Genomic DNA, 18,900 nt, shown 5'->3' with positions numbered 1-18,900 from the left:
TTTAGTCTTCTCTACATTCTTCAGGATTAAATCAGATTGGGAGGAGGACGATAGATAGATACCCCATTGTTCTTGTTTTTTTAAATAAATACATTTTTATTTATATAGCACCTTTCAAGACAGAATCACAAAGTGCTGCACATAAGATTACAAGTCATAAAAAGATTTAAAAAGAGAAAATAAAACAGGCAAAAAATTAACCAAAAGCAGTTTTAAAAAGGTGAGTTTTGAGTTGTTTTTTAAAAACAGCTACTGAGTCCACAGTTCTTAATGTTTGGGGGAGAGAGTTCCACAGTCTAGGGGCCACAGTGGCAAAAGCTCTGTCACCCTCAGTCCTCCTCTTAGTATTTTTTATAGCAAGTAAGCCCTGATCAGATGACCTCAAAGACCTGCTAGGGACATCGGGCTGTAGCAGATCAAAGATGTAGGCAGTCCGTGCACAGCTCTGTAGGTCAAGACCAGGATCTTAAAATCGACTCTAAATTTAACAGGAAGCCAGTGTAACTGAGATAATAACGGTGTCACATGTGAGTACTTGGAGGATTTTGTCAAAAGTCGAGCTGCAGCATTTTGCACAACCTGCAGACGATCCAGAGAACCTTTGCTTAGACACATAAACAGCGAATTACAATAATCCAAGCGTGACGAAATAAATCTCGAGTTCAGAGCGAGATAGAACCGGGCTTAGCCTAGCCACATTTCTCAAATGATAAAAACAACGCCGAACCAGAGATTTCACATGCCCATCCAATGTGAGACTCGAGTCAAAGGTGACACCTAAATTCCTGATAGAGAATTTAACATAAAGTGAGAGAGGACCAAGAGCTTTCACTATCTGCGATAGAAACCTATCAGGGGCGCATACGAGGACTTCGGTTTTCCCCTCGTTGAGTTGGAGGAAATTTGCAGCCATCCAACGTTTGATCAAATCTAAGCAATCATTCAGACGCTGAAGCTTAGATAAATCCTCGGGCATAAAAGAAACGTTAAATCATTGTGCTAACCTTTACTGAACACATAACCTGATCTGCAGCAGGTTCCGAGTTAGGATTTAAAGTCTGCTGGAAGTCCCCTTTTCACTTATTCTGTTATTTACAGCATGTTTTAGGTGCATTATTGAGTCTCTGATGGGGAATACGAGTTATATGCACGAATTGTATAGCTTTCTAATGTCTAACTTGACTGGGTGAAGTGCGGAAATGTGCATGCATAAAATATCGGCATGATTCTAATCTGCTGTTGAGTATATTTTAGACTGCTTGAACAGCAGCTCACAGCGCACAGGTCACACTAAAAATACATGTTCTGTCCATCAATCAAATCATTTTCACTTTGATCTGCAGGTAAACTAAGGCGGTTCCCTCATCTCATTTATTATGCTGTGAGACAATATCCTTAAATGTTTAGAGCTCTAATGTTCACCCTCCGCCGTAGAAATGATCAGAAAGCCTGTTTTAGCAGAGCAAGTTGTTCCATCGTTGTGTGACCCTTGGGACAGACCCAAGCCGCACGCCTGGATAACACACAGACAACCATTCACGCCTAGAGCCGATTCAGAATCACAAGTTAACCTAAACCCACGCGTGTTTTTGGACTGTAGGAGGAAGCAGAACCCACTGCCTGGACTTGAGCAGAGGTCAGTGCTAATCACCGCACTACGCGTCTCTGGAATTTCTTCATCTGCATGAGTGGGTTAGCTCTGACCTCTGGTGGTTGAGCATCAATGTATTCATGCAACTAATTGTTTTGTTGCAGCAAACATTAATTAAACACACATGCATATAATAATACTGAATCAGGAATTGTCAAAGGTGTACGTGGAAAAAGACATTTTTAGAACTGAAATAAATGCAACCAGAAAATTAAAATCCCAGACAAAAAAACTTCAGCACATGCTTTCTTGTTTAAAAAGGAGGGATTTAGTGCCACTAGATGGCAGCACGATACAAGCGATGCACTGAATCTGTCACCCGTTTACTACACGAAGAAAAAAAGCCACGCGCTGCCTTTCATGGCGTAGTAAAGTGGAGGAATTAAACCAAACTGGGAGAAGGCTTATATTAAATGACAACCAATTTAAGCGTTTTTGTACCTCAAAAAGAATGGCTGATTTTACTCTGTAAAGGATGTGTGACATTTTAAATGCACGTAAAATGTCAGCTGGCAGCTGTGTTTTGACCACAGAATGAAGAAATTTCACGGGAACAACGACAAATCTACCTTAAAATTACTTTCTAAAATATAGCAATATTTTCAATTATTCCGATAGCGGTTTTGTCCACAGTGGCCCGGGTTTTCTCTCCCCTGAGTCCCTTATAGATATTAAATCCCATATTTCCAATGAAAGTGAACGCAGCTCGGGTCAAACCCGGATATTTTTCTTCATGCGTACTGTCTATGGCTATTCAAGTTGTTTATTATATCTTAGAGACACTCGTTAGAGGATATGTGATATCAGAATAAAATAATATTAACTGAGTTATTTTAGCGTCGATATGCAATTTGTGGAGAGTGTTAGCTGAATTTCAAAATGAACGAGCGGGAACATTTTTAATCCAACTCATTGTTGTGGAGTTTGAGGGCTCTGCAGCCACTACACAAGCATGAACGGGGAAAAGTCTAAATGTTTAATACAAATCGTAATATAAACCAGTGATTGTGCTTGTATCCTGCAAGATGCTCCGAGAATCGTATCCCTTCGTGGAGGACAGTTTCAGCCGCTTCCCGTCGCAGAGCAACATTTATGGGCTGTGTCAGGCCGGGGAGCAGGAGCTGTTAGCGGCCACTCTCAAGGGGAAGGTGGTGTGTTTCAGATACCAAGAGCTGCAGCAGAAGATCCGACCGGTGGCCAAGGAGGTTCAGTTCACTTACATCCCAGGTACGCAGGGGAAAGACGGGTCAAGTGCTCAAGTTTCAGTACTGAAGAAATTATGTTTATTTCTACTATTTCTTACACATTAAACATTAGACCTAGACCTCCTTTCCTGTTTCCTGGATCTTCTATCAAATAAAAAAAAAAAATAAATAAATAAATCTTAAAAGCAATTATAGAAGACAGCATCCGTCAAAGTAGATTTTTGGATCAGGACAAGCTTCTCCTGTCGTCTATAAACTCCTTACATTTGTGTGATTCTTTGAAGAGACCTGACTGTATATTAACATCTCTGTGTTAACAGTCTTTTTCTTATGGACTGACCCCTGGGTTTGGAAAATAGACTGTACATAACAGATAGGACGTAACTGCTGTCACCCATTGGTTCTGAACTGTAAGACACAATCCAGGCAATATTGTGCAGTAAACAGCAGACCTGTTCAAAGTACAGAAGTCTGCTGCAGTTAAGTCAGGGCTCCAGCATGTGATGAGATGGTCCTTGTGGAGTAAGAGTGAATGGAAGTAAGTGGCTAAAAAGTAATTTGCATGACAAAAAAGCCACATAGAAACAGACAGGTTCAATGATTGGGGCCCCTGGTTTTTGAGGTCTGACAGACTTTATCCCCTCCCCCCCTTAACAACCAATAGACGACTTAAAATGAAGCTATAGGGGCCCCAGTGAGTGGGGACTGGAAAGAACTCTTGTTTTACTCCTTTGTTGTGCAAGTACTCAGATATGTGCACATAGATGTTGCTACAGAGCTTGTCCTTAAGGTAAGGAAGCTACACAACACAATAGAAAGACTGTGTTTCAACGTAAACTGCATTCACTGAATATTTTACTCACGTAAAATTACAGAAGTTTAACACTTCAAGCAACAACTAAACAATTGTACAGATTGTATATTTCAGAATGACCTATAGGAATGCACAAATATGGTCTGATATTAGTCTTTTTGACTCATGTCATGTTTATTACTCATGTCATGACTCATGTCATGTTTATTATTTCAGCTCACCCGTGGTTTTCTGTTGAGATTAGATGTCACAGATAGTAGGATGAAGACTTGAAACAGTTATTGTAATGAAGATTTTTTGTTTCCTTCGCCCAATCAGTGCATCCCTTCTATATTATTATAAAATGATAAGATTGTTGATTTATGCTGAAGACTGGAATTTATTGTGTCACAGAAGCCAAAACTTTAAAACCAGCCTTCAACAAAACAGATTAAATAAAGGAGAATATACATATTCTCCTGCTGTATGCGGTTTGAGACAACATACAGCAGCGGTCCCCAACCCCTGGGCCACGCACCAGTACAAGTCCGGTCCGGTCCGTGGTCGTTTGGTACCAGGCTGCGAGAGTTGAGGCCCGGGTGTAAAATTGATGGTTTTCAGGGTTTTTATCGGTTTTTATCATTATTTTTTTAACGTTATTATCGTAAACTTGGTTTCCCTGGGTCTTTTCCAGTGTGTTATTAATAAATCTTTTCTTTTGGTTTTATTTTGTTGTATTTTTCCGCGACACCTTAAATGCCATCCATCCATCCATCCATCCATCCATCCATCCATCTTCATCCGCTTTGTCCGGGGCCGGGTCGCGGGGGCAGCAGCCTAAGCAAAGAGGCCCAGACCTCCCTCTCCCCAGCCACCTCCTCCAGCTTATCCGGGGGAATACCAAGGCGTTCCCAGGCCAGCCGAGAGATATAATCTCTCCAGCGTGTCCTGGGTCTGCCCCGGGGCCTCCTCCCGGTGGGACATGCCTGGAACACCTCACCCAGGAGGCGCCCAGGGGGCATCCTTGTCAGATGCCCGAACCACCTCAGCTGGCTCCTTTCGATGTGGAGCAGCAGCTGCTCTACTCTGAGCCCCCCCTGTGGATGGCCGAACTTCTCACCCTATCTCTAAGGGAGAGGCCAGCCACCCTTCGGAGGAAGCTCATTTCTGCCGCTTGTATCCGCGATCTCGTTCTTTCGGTCACTACCCACAGCTCGTGGCCATAGGTGAGGGTAGGGACGTAGATCGACCGGTAAATTGAGAGCTTCGCTTTTACACTCAGCTCCCTCTTCACCACGACGGACCGGTGCAGCGTCCGCATTACTGCAGCTGCAGCCCCAATCCGTCTGTCGATCTCCGGCTCCCTTCTCCCATCACTCGCGAACAAGACCCCGAGATACTTGAACTCCTCCACTTGGGGCAGGAACTCATCCCCGACCCGGAGTGGGCACTCCACCCTTTTCCGGCTGAGAACCATGGCCTCAGATTTGGAGGTGCTGATCCTCATTCCCGCTGCTTCACACTCGGCTGCGAACCGCTCCAGTGCGAGCTGGAGGCCCTCACCCGATGAAGCCAACAGAACCACATCATCTGCAAAAATCAGAGATGAGATTCTGAGGCCACCAAAGCGAAAGCCCTCCGCCACTTGGCTGCGCCTAGAAATCCTGTCCATAAAAATTATGAACAGAACCGGAGACAAAGGACAGCCCTGGCGGAGCCCATCACCCACCGGGAACGAGTCCGACTTATTGCCGGCAATGCGAACCAAGCTCTTGCAACGGTTGTATAGGGATCGAATGGCCCGTAGCAATGGGCCAGACACCCCATATTCCCGCAACACCTCCCACAGGACACCCCGAGGGACACGGTCGAATGCCTTCTCCAAGTCCACAAAACACATGTAGACTGGTTGGGCAAACTCCCATGCACCCTCAAGTATCCTGGAAAGGATAAAGAGCTGGTCCAGTGTTCCGCGACCAGGACGAAAACCGCATTGTTCCTCCTGTATCCGAGGTTCGACTAACGGACGAACTCTCCTTTCCAGCACCCTGGCATAGACTTTCCCAGGGAGGCTGAGGAGTGTGATCCCCCTGTAGTTGGAACACACCCTCCGGTCCCCTTTCTTGAAGATGGGGACCACCACCCCGGTCTGCCAGTCCACAGGTACTGCCCCTGATCTCCACGCAACATTGCAGAGGCGTGTCAACCAGGACAGCCCTACAACGTCCAGAGCCTTCAGGAACTCGGGGCGGACCTCATCAACACCAGGGGCTCTGCCACCAAGGAGTTGTTTAACTGCCTCAGTGACCTCGCCCCCGGAAATTGGCGGGTCATTCCCCTCATCCCCAGACTCTGCTTCCTCCTCGGAAGACGTGTCAGTGGGATTAAGGAGGTCCTCGAAGTATTCCTTCCACCGCCTGACAATTTTCTCAGTCGACGTCAGCAGCGCTCCGCCAGCACTATACACAGTGCAGGTAGAGCACCGCTTTCCCCTCCTGAGACGACGGTTTGCCAGAATCTCTTCGAGGCAGTCCGAAAGTCTTTTTCCATGGCCTCTCCGAACTCCTCCCACACCCGAGTTTTTGCTTCAGCCACTGCCCGAGCCGCATTCTGCTTGGCCTGTCGATACCTGTCGGCTGCCTCCGGAGTCCCACAGGCTAACCAAGCCCGATAGGACTCCTTCTTCAGCCTGGTGGCTCCCTTCACCTCTGGTGTCCACCATTTGGTTCGGGGATTACCACCACGGCAGGCACCAACCACCTTGCGGCCGCAGCTCAATGCAGCAGCTTCGGCAATGGAGACGCTGAACATGGTCCATTCGGACTCAATGTCCCCAGTCTCCCTCGGAATGCTGTTGAAGCTCTGCCGGAGGTGTGCGTTGAAGATCTCGCGGACTGGGGCCTCTGCTAGACGTTCCCAGCACACCCTCACTACGCGTTTAGGTGCACCAGGTCTGTCCAGCGTCTTACCCCGCCACCTGATCCAACTCACCACCAGGTGGTGATCAGTTGACAGCTCAGCCCCTCTCTTTACCCGAGTGTCCAGAACATATGGTCGCAGGTCTGCTGATACGATTACAAAATCGATCATCGACCTACGGCCTAGAGCATCCTGGTGCCACGTGCACTTATGGACACTCTTATGTTCGAACAGGGTGTTCGTTATGGCCAAACTGTGATTAGCACAGAAGTCGAATAACAGAGCACCGCTCGGGTTCAGATCAGGGAGGCCGTTCCTACCAATCACGCCCCTCCAGGTCTCGCTGTCGTTACCCACGTGAGCATTGAAGTCTCCCAGCAGGACAACAGAGTCTCCAGGTGGAGCACCCTCCAGCACCCCCCCCAGGGACTCTAAGAAGGCTGGGTACTCTGAACTGCCACTCGGCGCATAAGCGCAGATGACTGTCAGGACCCGTTCCCCGACCCTAAGGCGCAGGGAACAAACCCTCTCGTCCACCGGGAAAAACCCCAACGTACCGGCAGCAAGCCGAGGGGATATTAGGATACCCACCCCAGCCCGCCGCCTCTCACCAGGGGCAACTCCAGACTGAGACAGAGTCCAGCCCCTCTCCAGGAGACTGGTTCCAGAGCCCAAGCCATGTGTAGAGGTGAGCCCGACTATATCTAGCCGGTACCTCTCAACCTCACGCACTAACTCAGGCTCCTTCCCCACCAGAGAGGTGACCCTTATGAAAAGGACATCGAGGGAACAGTTTACCCTGCCCGGGATAGGGTTACCGGGGCCCCGCCCTGGAGCCAGGCCCGGGGAGGGTGCCCGAGGGCGAGCGTCTGGTGGCCGGGCCTTAGTCCATGGGGCCCGGCCGGGCACAGCCCGAAGAGGAGACATGGGCCCATCCTCCCGCAGGCCCACCACCCGCAGGAGGCGCCATAGGGGTCGGGTGCATTGTGTGCCGGGTGGCGGCCAGGAGCGGAGGCCCTGGCGGACTGACCCCCGGCTGCCAAGACTGGCAATAGGGACCTTAAATGCCGGTCCGTGAAAATATTGTCGGACATAAACCGGTCTGTGATGCAAAAAAGGCTGGGGACCGCTGGGATACAGTATGAATAAATACAATGTAACAGCACTAAAAAGATACAAATGACAGAAAATCAAACAAAACAGAAAAAGCAAACTAAAAACAATAATCAGTGGCCATAGTGATCAAACTTAAATACAGTGGTACAGGGAGCTTAATAAGTGAATCGGGTAATAAATGAAGGCATTGTGATATGATCAATGAAATACTTTCACAACAGAAGAGAAAGTGTTGCTGCGTTTGATATAAATGGTGTGAAGGGTGGTGAAGAACTATTCAGAACTGATACATGAATGTGTTCTTTATTTTAATGGTGATGTTGAATATTTACTGCTTTAATATACGTTTTATATTTCTTCTTCTAGTCTGTAGAGTTTGCGTAGGGCATACATTTTTGTTTTCGTTTTAAATGACATCACAGTGTATCTGCTGAATATATTTTGTATTCTAAAAAAAGTTTTCAAATAAACATAAAGGGTCTGAGCAATATACTGTAGATGATATTGGTGGAGGTTAACAATATAGATCTTACTTCATGAAGGAGAGCATCTCTCTCTCATTAGCGCAGAGCAACAAAACAGATTTTCTGCCTTATAATGAAACATTTTCTCTGAATATTTATCCTGTTATTTCAGAAAAAACAAACAAGATAAATCATTCTGTAAGTCTGAAATGAATGATGAAGCTGTTGGTGTACGGTCGTATGTTAATTCTGTTATGATGCACGTTGTTGTTTGTAGTCGCTCAGTGCTGAAAAGGTTTGACTCTGTTTTCTTATCTAGTTGATGCAGAGATCGTATCAATCGATGCTTTCATCAAGTCTCCACCCAAGAGAGGTCTGGTGGTGGGCATCACCTTCATTAAGGTATTGTAACTTTAAAATCAGAGTATGAACTGTGCCATGGTAGAAGCATACTGATTCATGGCTGATCTCCTCGCAGGACTCTGGGGACAAAGCCACTCCATTCCTAAATATCTACTGTGACTATGAACCTGGCTCAGAGTTCAACCTGGACTCTATTGCACGTGAGCGATGCATTGTCTGCGTATGTGTTGTGCTCTCGCTGACATGTCCTGATCATGTCGTGTTTCTCTGAACAGAGAGCTGCCTGAATCTGGAGCTGCAGTTCACGCCCTTCCAGCTTTACCACACAGAGTAAGTTTGCTGCTGTACAAAGATAGTTCTTGCTGACTATAGTCACCATGGTAACTAACCTTGCAGATTTTGCCACATAGTTTTAACCAAGAATTAAAAGAGAAAACCGAGCTCTTCCTGATCTCCTGCTGCAGGTTATGACGATCTCCTTTGGGCTGTAGCGTCAATCAGAAATTACTAAGAAACAAACAGGCACAATACAGGTGGTGGCTGTAAGGGCTTCACACTGAAGCTGGATATGCAAAATGTGATTTTTGGCAGTTTAACGTGAAAGATGACTCATGTAAAAGATATTCGTGACGTCTTTGCTCATGCTGTTTTTGCTTACATAGTGAAAGAGTTCAGAGTTCTAATGGCCAAAACTCTGACAGTGTCTGAGTGTACGCGCTGCTGCAGCGTACTCCTACTAATCAAGCAGCATGAAATGACACGCTGATCAATATGATGCTGGCACCTGTGTTTGGGATTCCAGCAAGGAAGAAAATCCACTTCAGTTGAGGGAGCAGAAGCTTGTTTGTGTGCTTCCCCTGCTGTTATCATAGAAACAGACAGCAGAGGAATAACACACATACATCCTGGCTCACATTCAGGAGGTGAGCTGATGTCCTGCCCAAGTCTATTAGATTCATGTTGGACAGTTTAGCTTAAAAATAGCTCAGAAAATTGCTAAAAAATCACACATTTTGTAGACATTTTAAAACAAGAATACAAGGAAAACAATTAAAAGTAAATAAAAAATACATGCACAATAATCATTCTGCAGAACTGTGGACCGTTTATATGATTATCAATCATTACAAAATACAGAAACACAACTCCAGGCTGGTAGCATTACAACTTTAGCTACTTGACAACTGAGATTTCAGTGCTGTTAAATATTTAATGTTTTTCTCAAGTACTGATAAATCTATTGTTACCACATTTTATATCCTATTGCTGTGCTGAATCATCGTGTTTCTGCAGGCTGACTCAGTTTCTCAGCTGGAGTCCATCATTTTTCATGAGCTGGTACAGGAATATTCATGAATGGGCTTTAGTGTCTTTATGGCTGTGCTCAGTCACTGAGCAGTTTAAGTACAGACTGTGTGTGTGTGTGTCTGGATAGTAAATGTAATGTTTTTCTCAGGTAGAGCAGGTCGTCTACCAGTCAGGGTGTCGGTAGCTTGACTCCTGGCTCCTTCTGTCTGTGTTAAAGTACCAGTACAAATAAAATGCTTAGGTATAGATAGAAGCTGTATGAATGTGTGATTGGGTGAGTGAGACTCGAAGTAGAAAGCATTTAGTGCTCAAATTAAGTAGAAATATATCGAAGTAGCAGTATAATGTATATAAGTACCAGTCCATTTACCATTTATCATGTGAGTGAGCTTGTCTCCCTCTGTCTGTCAGAGTGCAGTGTGCTGAAGGAGGGAGTGAGACGGTGTTTCTGCTAAGCGGTCATGACCAGAGGATCCACCTTTACAAGGAGGTCAGAGACAATACCAGATCAGTGCATTCTAATGACAACTTAAAATATTTGTCTCCTTCTCATCTGTGTATCAATGTATTCTCTAGTAAGTCCCTTTATCCATTATGTGGAGTCACGGTAGCAGCAGACTAAGTAGGGGATTGCAGACATTAGAGTTGGGAATCACCTCTCATGTCTAACCATCAGAAAGTAAACGGTTGGATGGCTTCTCTTTGTGTTCCCAGTGGAAGCTGTGGGGAAAAAATCTTCAAACATCTTTCTTTAAAAATATTGTTGAACATAAAGTAAAATCTGGCTTCAGCCTTTCAGAAGAGCCAAAAATAAAAATGTCTTCCACAGTGAGAGCCTGTTTACTGTGAAACCCACTCGATGTGTTGTCTAAGCTCCACTGCAGCTCAGCAGGGACACCATCCCTGGAAATTCCAGAGGGAGTGTTGGACCAAACAGCCATTGGATTTGTCTCAGTCATACTTCTGAAGCCTCATACTAGCAGAAAACAAGAACTGTGCTTTGTTCTTCCTCGTCACCTCCACTGGAAGCACATAATAAAGGGATTTTGTTATGGCTAGCATGAACAGGAGGAAAGATCACAGCAAGTAAACCCTGCTTTAGTGTTCACTTAGGAACCTGAATATAATCAGACAGGAAAAATCATTAAAAAAATTCTTTTTAAAAGAATTTTATGAAAAAAAGTCAGAATTCTGATTTTTGTTCCAAAACTGTGAAAAAAAAAAATCCTAATCGTCTTCCAAAATTTAAAATGAAACCATATAGATGCATGCAACAGAACTAATACTACAGGAAGCATTGGAGATAAAATATGATTGTAATCTGTTGTAACTTTGTATATCTGAAGATGTTTACTTTGATCATGCAAACATCAGCGTTGCATTCAGCCTGACTCTCTTGTGTCTAACAGAACGCCTCCTTGCATCAGTTTGAAGAGCAGCCAGTGGAGAGACTCTTCCCCGAGCTGCAGCAGCTTCCCAGCAAGTGAGTCCCTTCAGCTCTCATCTCTCTGGATGTGGCCGCTGGGCTGATTGGGTTTGATGAGGGATGAGCATTATGTGTTTCTCTGTTAATCAGATTCATGATTTCCCACATTATCCAGCTTACTGTTCTGATCACTGTTTGTACTCAGTTAGCAGGTCTATTACTATACACAAGAACGATAATGTCATTATAGTGTCATTTACTGAAGTTTGAGTAACGAAGGAAGCATGGAAATGTGGAAAGAATGTTTTAAGATACGAAGTTACGAAGAGGATGGTGCATATAATAACAGTCAGCAACACTGAGAGTTGAACAATGAGACCGAGACAAGTCCCACATGTTTCAGATCTATCATCCATTCTTTTTCCACTTATCCGATTAAGGGTCACGACGAGGCTTGAGGCAGCTCCCATAGGGCAAGATGCGGCTACACGCTAGACTGGTTGCCAACCTGCAGCAGGGCTAACACAGAGAGACAGACAAGCATTCACACCCTCAGTGTGGGGAAAGTCTTCAGTTTTTGGTCTTGTTCTTTGCTCAGTGCCTTTAAAAAATGTTGGATTTGTTGTGTAATACCTGCCGACACCTCCCATACAATAATGATTTAACGAGAAACAAATAAATACAGATAATACTAAAACTCATAAAGTGATCATTGTTATACACCAGGCAACAAAATGAAATGAATAGATTTACTGTGAAAAAGAGCTCTAAAAGAAAAAGCAGCACATCATGTCAGGACCTAAAGAAACTCAGCAAGAGATGAAAAACAAAGTCACTGATATCTGTCAGTCTGGGAAGTGTAAAAAAGAAATTTCCAAAGATGTGGGACTTCAGCAAATCACAGTGAGAGCCATTATTAACAAATAGAAAAAACCTGCAATAGCAGGAACCTTCCTACCCAGCCAGCCTACCCAAATTACTCCGAGAGTGCCAGACGCTTTCCTTTCTTTCTCCGACAGGTCAGGTAGGCTTGAATAGTTTTTTTTCTTCATAAAATAAATTAAATTCATAATTTAAAAACTGAGTTTTGCATTTCCTCGGGTTATCTTTGAATATAAAAATTCCTTTGATGATTTGAAACATTTAAGTATGATAGATTTACGCAAAGCTAAGTAATCAGGAAGAGGCCAAATAATTATTCCCAGTACTGTTGCTCTTTGGGAATCACCTCGTTGGCACAAAAATATAATTTTATGCCCATCAAACTGTCAGGCACATCTCTGGAAATTTTCCAAAGATTAAACTAATGAACTGGGAGCAATTTGTATTTTTTGTGATGGGCCGCTAGTAACGAACTGTCTAATGATACAAGTTAAAATTAGTTTTTTACTAAGTTGTCTATTATGTGTAGAAAGCAAAGATTCGTCCCTTGAGTTAGGTGCCTTTTTTAATCAAGCTGTTGTTTATTTAGCATCATAATAATAACGGCTTAACAAACAAAAAGCATTTCTCTGAAAAAAGGGAAAAAGTAGCCAGTGTCCAAAGAAAAAGTTTGAATGACTTCCAGAAAGCCTGAACAAGTGTGTCTACTTTAACAATGACAAGAACGTTTGGCTTCTTGGAAGCAAACTATGATAGTTGGGTAAATACTTTCATTGTTATCGATACGAGAAAAAAACACACGTATCATCTGTAAACACGTTTTTGTTTCCTTCTCTCTGTGCAGTGTGTTATGGATGGATATACAGAGCATAGCTGGAGGCCGGCGGCTCTCGGTGTTTGGCTGTCAGAATGGCTGTGTTGGGCTAGCTGTGGTCAGCCAGACTGAGCTAGGTGAGGCGAGTGGAACGTACTTGAACGTTCCTCTTAGAGTCGCTCCATCACACGACTGTCTCATGATTCCTTAACCACCACTGACTTAGTCAAACTGAACTCCCGGCTTCTCTGCAGGAATGCTGAACATACAGTGCATCCGAAAAGTATTCACAACTTCACTTGTTACACATTTTGTTACATTACAGCCTTATTCCAAAAATAAATGAAATTCATTTTTCACCTCAAAATTGTGCACACAATGCTCCATAATCACAAGGTGAAAAACCAAAAATATGACATGGATGTACATGTAAGTATTCACAGCCTTTGTTCAGTACTTTGTTGAAGCACCTTTGGCAGCAATTGCAGTCTCAAGTCTTTTTCAGTATGAAGCTACAAGCTAGCACACCTATTTTTGAGAAGTTTCTCCCATTCTTCTTACAGAATCGCTCAAGCTCCAACAGGTTGGAGTGTCGGTTCACTTTCAAATCTCTCCATTCTCTTTCAATCGGATTAAAGTCTGGGCTCTGGCTGGGCCACTCACCCAAAGCTACTCCTTTGTTATGTAGGCTGTGTTTAGGGTTGTTGTCCTGCTGGAAGATGAATCTACTCCCACCCTGAGGTCCAGACCACTCTGGCTATCATCAGGAATGGCTCTGTATATTGATACATTCATCTTTCCCTCGACTGGTCTCCCAGTTCCTGCTGCATAGCGTGATGCAGCCACCACCATGCTTCACTGTAGCGATGGTATTGGCAAGGTGGTGAGAGGTGTCTGGTTTTCCCCAGACATGACACTTGGCATCAAGACCAGAGTGAGAGTTCTTGACTATAAATCTTTAAAATGTTAAATGAGATTCTTTCCCACACGTAGCATAACATAGGTTACATTCCACCATACAATGCTCTCTACAATAAAAAGTTGTCTAGTTCGATTAAAGATTTGTTGAAGTATGTTAAAAGAAGCCAAAGCCTAATTACGTCCATGCAATATTAAGTTTATAGGTGTGTCTATCCATCATTTTGGCTTTATCATTGATGTCCCCAAGTGTGTTTCTGTATTTGTGTTTTCAGTATTGTGTCTGTGTGTGTTTATGTCAGAGGTTTTGCAGAGCTGGCGGGTCCAGTTTGACAGTCCAATCTCTACCGTGCTGCTGTTCCCTCTGAGCTTCCACACAGAGGCCGGTACGATACTCCTCTGTTACATCTGATCTCTGCTTCACTTTGTGAATCTGCAGCGCACCTCAAGATTGTCCGTTTCTTCTTCTTTTCCAGGTGTGGAAATGGAAAGCTATAACCTACTAGTGGCCAGTACCATAGAGATGGCAGTTGTGTACAGGTCAGAGACAAATGAATGGTTTTGTGCAGTTTTGCTTTCTCTCTGAAGACGAAGAAATTGTAGGTTTTTTTGTTGCATGTCTTTTATTGCAGAGATGTCCAGAAGGACGGTTTGTCCCAGGCCACATGCCTCTTGGAAAGTGACCAGTGGGACGCAGTAGTTTGTGCTCTGGTCATCGATCTGGATTTTGATGGGCAGAAGGAGGTGCTGTTGGGCACATATGGACAGGTAAGACCTTTACTAATGGATAGGCTGTATTTTATTTATTTATTTTACTTTACTTTAATAAAAGTCAATGTATTTATCCATCTCTTAATACTTAAACCCTTGGCCTGAAGCCCTTAGCTCCATGATTGATGGTTGCCATTGAACACAAATCTTTTTCACTGCTTGCCACTTAAGATAAAGGCTCAGTCATTTCATGGAAATGCTACTTATTGTAGGTCTTAACTGGGAAAAAAGGAGTGCATTTATTACTACTTGTAGCTGTAGAAAAATAATTTCTACTCTGGTGATTAGTTTCACCAGCAGGATGCTGTGGATGTGTGGGATTGACTCAAAACAAACTGCACTGTTTGTTCACAGCAAAGAAGGAAGATATGAGCCGGTGCATTGTTGTGACTTCTTGATCTGTTTTTAATAGTTTTTGAATATAAATGGACCTCGCTGGCTCAGAGGAATAAATGAAACATAGGCACCGTATCGTTAGCAGGATACACTAACAGCTTTCTGTCTTCATGGGATTTTCTGATTGTAAGAATATAGAAGATCTGCTCATGAATAAAGTGGCAAAGTAGGTACGGAGGAAGTGAGTATGATTGAAAGGGAAAGATTATAGGTTTTGTTTTTTGATTTAAAATGATAGATTTATATATAAATCCTCTTTTTCTATAATGCAGGAATTGCTATGTTATAAATTCCAGCCCATGGGAAGTGGACAAAATGGACAGTTTCAGCTGCAGTGGAGACGGAGCTTCAAAAGTCCTTTGCTGTCCCTCATATACTTGGATTTAACTGCAGATGGTTTGAGAGAGCTGGCTGTTCTCACACTGAAGGGACTGCACATCTTACAGGTTTGTAGCTGAAACCTGTGTGACAGTCATGGTACTGTGTAGCGTCCTCATGGTCACTGCCTGCTGAACTCAAGCTAAGAAGAAGTATTTGAGCTGACATCGAGTTGCCAGCTGCAAAACTTTAAACGGAAAATGATTTCATGTGGTTTTTAGCCCACGTTTATGACTTCATTAATGATTTTAGTTGGATTTCGCCTTCAGAATGAGCTTTTGTGATTCAAGTGCTATTCTTCATCACTGAGCAGCTGGAATGAGAAAGCATCCATATTAAGCTCCAAAGAAAAAGAATCACCATGATCTGCTTGTGGAAAAATAAATATCTTAATCCACACGTTAGCGTTGTCACCCCTGCAGACACTCATTATTTCACTCCCCTTTGTCTTTGCAGCACAGTCTCTCCAGCACCGCTGATTTGGTCCTTGAGCGGCTCACACAGAGGGAGTCAGCGCTAATGGCCAGCTCGGAGGTGGAGTCAGCGAGAGCACAGCACACTGAAGACAATGAGGCCCCAGCTCAGAAACTGGAGTGTATAATGCAGACACCCTCAGATTAACAAATGTATTGCATTTTTCTCCCCACGTGTAAATCCTGGTGGTTCAGAATGAAATCTCTTAAAGGTGCAACGTGAAGATTTTTCTCAGGGGTTCATCTTCCTGGAGGCTGATGAGAGACACTGGTTTCAGAAGTCATATGTAACTGCTCAGGTCTGCTTCATGGTATAGTTGTAAAAAAGGCTGAATTGTGACATGATGACAGTGTACAGTTATTTGCGGGTAATAAAGGACATCATATTTATATCCTGTTTTTGTCTGATTTGATCTTTCCCTGTGTCAAGGAGGTTAGCTGATTGGTTTGTTTGTTTGTATGGCTTAGCAGATTCAGTAGAGTGATAAAGTTAAATATTTTCTGACATTTTATTTATAATAAAACACATTGTTACTTCTGTAACATGCCACAGGTTGCCATCTTAAGTATGCTGCTTACATTTAAAGCCTAGCTCAGTGCAGAACAGTCACCAAGCGTTCGCTCCTCCAGAAGGTGATTATTTTGATTAATAATGCTACAGCTTTACTGCTCATGACACTGGTTACTGTGGCTCCTCAAGATGTAAACAACAAATCACATCATTCAAAAATGCAGAAAATGTGCAAAGCTGGACAAAAAATGCTTTTCTACCAATATAGATGACCTGATCTGGCTTTCATTTGTTAAGCTTTGTATTCTTTTAGGCATAAGTAGTAATGGCTTCACTCTGACAAGATACCACTCATTCAAAATTATTCTTTAACAATATAAACATTGCAAACTTATACCCCAGCAAACATGCTCCTTTGCAGCCCAAATGAGGACAAGGTGGGCAGACCCAGCCCACACAAACCAGAGCAGAATGTGGGCGGCAATACCAGTGTCCAAGGTGGAGCTCGAGGCCCAGATTAAGTGGCCAACCAGACCCCGTGGTTTGGGGCCCAGATCTTCTTCCTCCTAGCGTTTTTCTGCAAAGTCGTCTCCACTTGGGTCGGTCAAGGGCGTCGGTCAGATCGGCTTCGATCTTCTTCACGTCGTCCTTGATTCGGTCCATCCATCTCCGCTTTGGTCTGCCTCTAGGTCGACGTCCTTGGGGGCTGAGCCGCAGTGCTGTTCTCACCACTGAGTTCTCATCGCTCCGTACCACATGTCCGTACCACCGCAGCCTCGCTTCTTGCATCTTATCTGTGATTGGCGCGATTCCCATCCTCTTTCTAACGTCGGTGTTCATGACGTGGTCCCATCGTGTCAGGCCTAGGCACCATCGCAGCATCCGCATTTCCATCGTGTGAAGGGCTTGTTCGTGCTTTGCGGTGGCTGGCCAGCACTCGGATCCATAGAGGGCGACGGGGCGCACTACACTCTTGTAGATCTTTGACTTGAGGCGATTGGGCATTCTTCGGTCACACAGGACGCCGGTGACTTGGCGCCATTTCATCCACGCTGCGTTGATCCTGGCTCGTACATCTAGTAGCATATCGCCGTCATTGCTGATCATCGATCCGAGGTATTTGAAATGAGGTACTTTCGCCAGATCTTCTCCATCGACGCTGATCGTGCCATCGGTCTGGGGGCCAGCCTCTAAGTATTCGGTCTTGTTGGTGTTGAGCCTCAGGCCGAAGTCAGCTAGGCGAGTCTTCCACTGCTGCGTTTGGTATTGCAGTTCTATTCGCGATTCATCGGCCAGGAAGACATCGTCGGCGTAGAGAAGTGTCCAGGGATGGGGTGACTGGAGATCCGCCGTCGCAGTGTCCATGCAAAGGATGAAGAGCAGCGGGGAGAGTGCCGAGCCTTGGTGGACGCCCACATTGATGTTAAAGGGCGGCGATGTTCCCACTGGGCTTCTGACCACGCTGGTGACTTGTCGGTTTGGGGCCCAGATATGCCCCAAATTTCACACTCATGGGACTGAGACCACCATGATGAATTACTGCCAGTGTGGAAACTGGACCAGAGTGTTATAAGATACTTGCAGCCACTTTTTTATTCACAAAGGATTTTTACAGTTTTTATTCATTTATTGTTTTTTTAAACACACTGGATGCATTTGCTGACACAACCGAGAAGGCATTTATGTCCCCTCCATAGTGCAAACCAGGGAGATTTTGCTTGAAAGTCACACGTAAAAAAAAAAAAAAATCAAACTACAAAACTCTAGCACCACTTGGCCTCAAAGAGAAAATAAGAACTCAAATCCTATCAACAGCTTAGTCTCTTAGAAAATGGAATATGGCTACTTAGTTCAATTTTATTTATATAGCGCAACAACATCACAACAGTCGCCTCAAGGTACTTTATAATGCAAGGTAGAGACTCTTCAATAATACAGAGAAAACCCCAGAAATCAGATGAGCCCCTATGAGCAAGCGCCTTGGGAGAGTGGGAAGGAAAAACCCATTTTCAACAGGAAGAACCGGACAAGATGCTGAGAGTAAATAATGATTAAATGCAGAGTGGTGAAAAAGCTGAGTAAAGAACAAACAGTGCATCATGGGAATCCCTAGACCTATTGCAGTGTAACTAAGGGAGGATTCTGGATAACCTGATCCAACCTTTATACTTTTTAAAAAAGGAAAGTTTGAAGCCTAATCTTAAAAGTAGAGATAGTGTCTGTCACCTGAATCCAAACTGGAGCTGGTTCTACAGAAGTGGGGCCTGGAAGCTGAAGGCTCTGCCTCCCATTCTGCTTTTAAATACTCCAGGAACCACATTATTTATTTAAAAGCACCTTTCAAGACACCCAAGGACACTTAATATAGAATAAGACACATAATAGAACAATGATAATGAAGAACAATAAAAAAACAAAAAGCACAAGATAAAATAATTAGTTTACAGTGAATATGCAGATTTGAACAGATGGGTTTTGAGTTGGGATTTAAACTGAGGGAGAGAACCAATGT

The 18,900-nt window shown here is 44.0% G+C and overlaps 1 protein-coding gene across 1 annotated transcript; it reads left to right on the top strand.

Annotated features, from left to right (window-relative positions):
• Nucleotides 1-2,344: 2,344 nt before the first annotated feature.
• kptn (kaptin (actin binding protein)) lies at nt 2,345-16,254 on the top strand. The gene is made up of 12 exons (XM_086307869.1): nt 2,345-2,878; nt 8,468-8,550; nt 8,627-8,711; nt 8,787-8,841; nt 10,231-10,309; nt 11,229-11,302; nt 12,972-13,078; nt 14,162-14,245; nt 14,336-14,399; nt 14,492-14,627; nt 15,299-15,472; nt 15,861-16,254. The coding sequence occupies exons 1-12, from the start codon at nt 2,677-2,679 to the stop codon at nt 16,023-16,025; spliced, it is 1,308 nt and encodes a 435-aa protein (XP_086163995.1). The 5' UTR covers nt 2,345-2,676; the 3' UTR covers nt 16,026-16,254.
• Nucleotides 16,255-18,900: the final 2,646 nt, after the last annotated feature.

The sequence above is a fragment of the Aulonocara sp. 'chitande type north' Nkhata Bay genome, linkage group LG10, assembly GCF_057382095.1.
Source record: "Aulonocara sp. 'chitande type north' Nkhata Bay isolate Kocher_YH1m ecotype deep benthic linkage group LG10, A_spYH_male_GT1.1, whole genome shotgun sequence".
Classification (NCBI taxonomy): Eukaryota; Metazoa; Chordata; class Actinopteri; order Cichliformes; family Cichlidae; genus Aulonocara; species Aulonocara sp. 'chitande type north' Nkhata Bay.
Note: the sequence above shows the minus strand (reverse complement) of the source record. Positions and strands in the feature narration are given on the sequence as shown.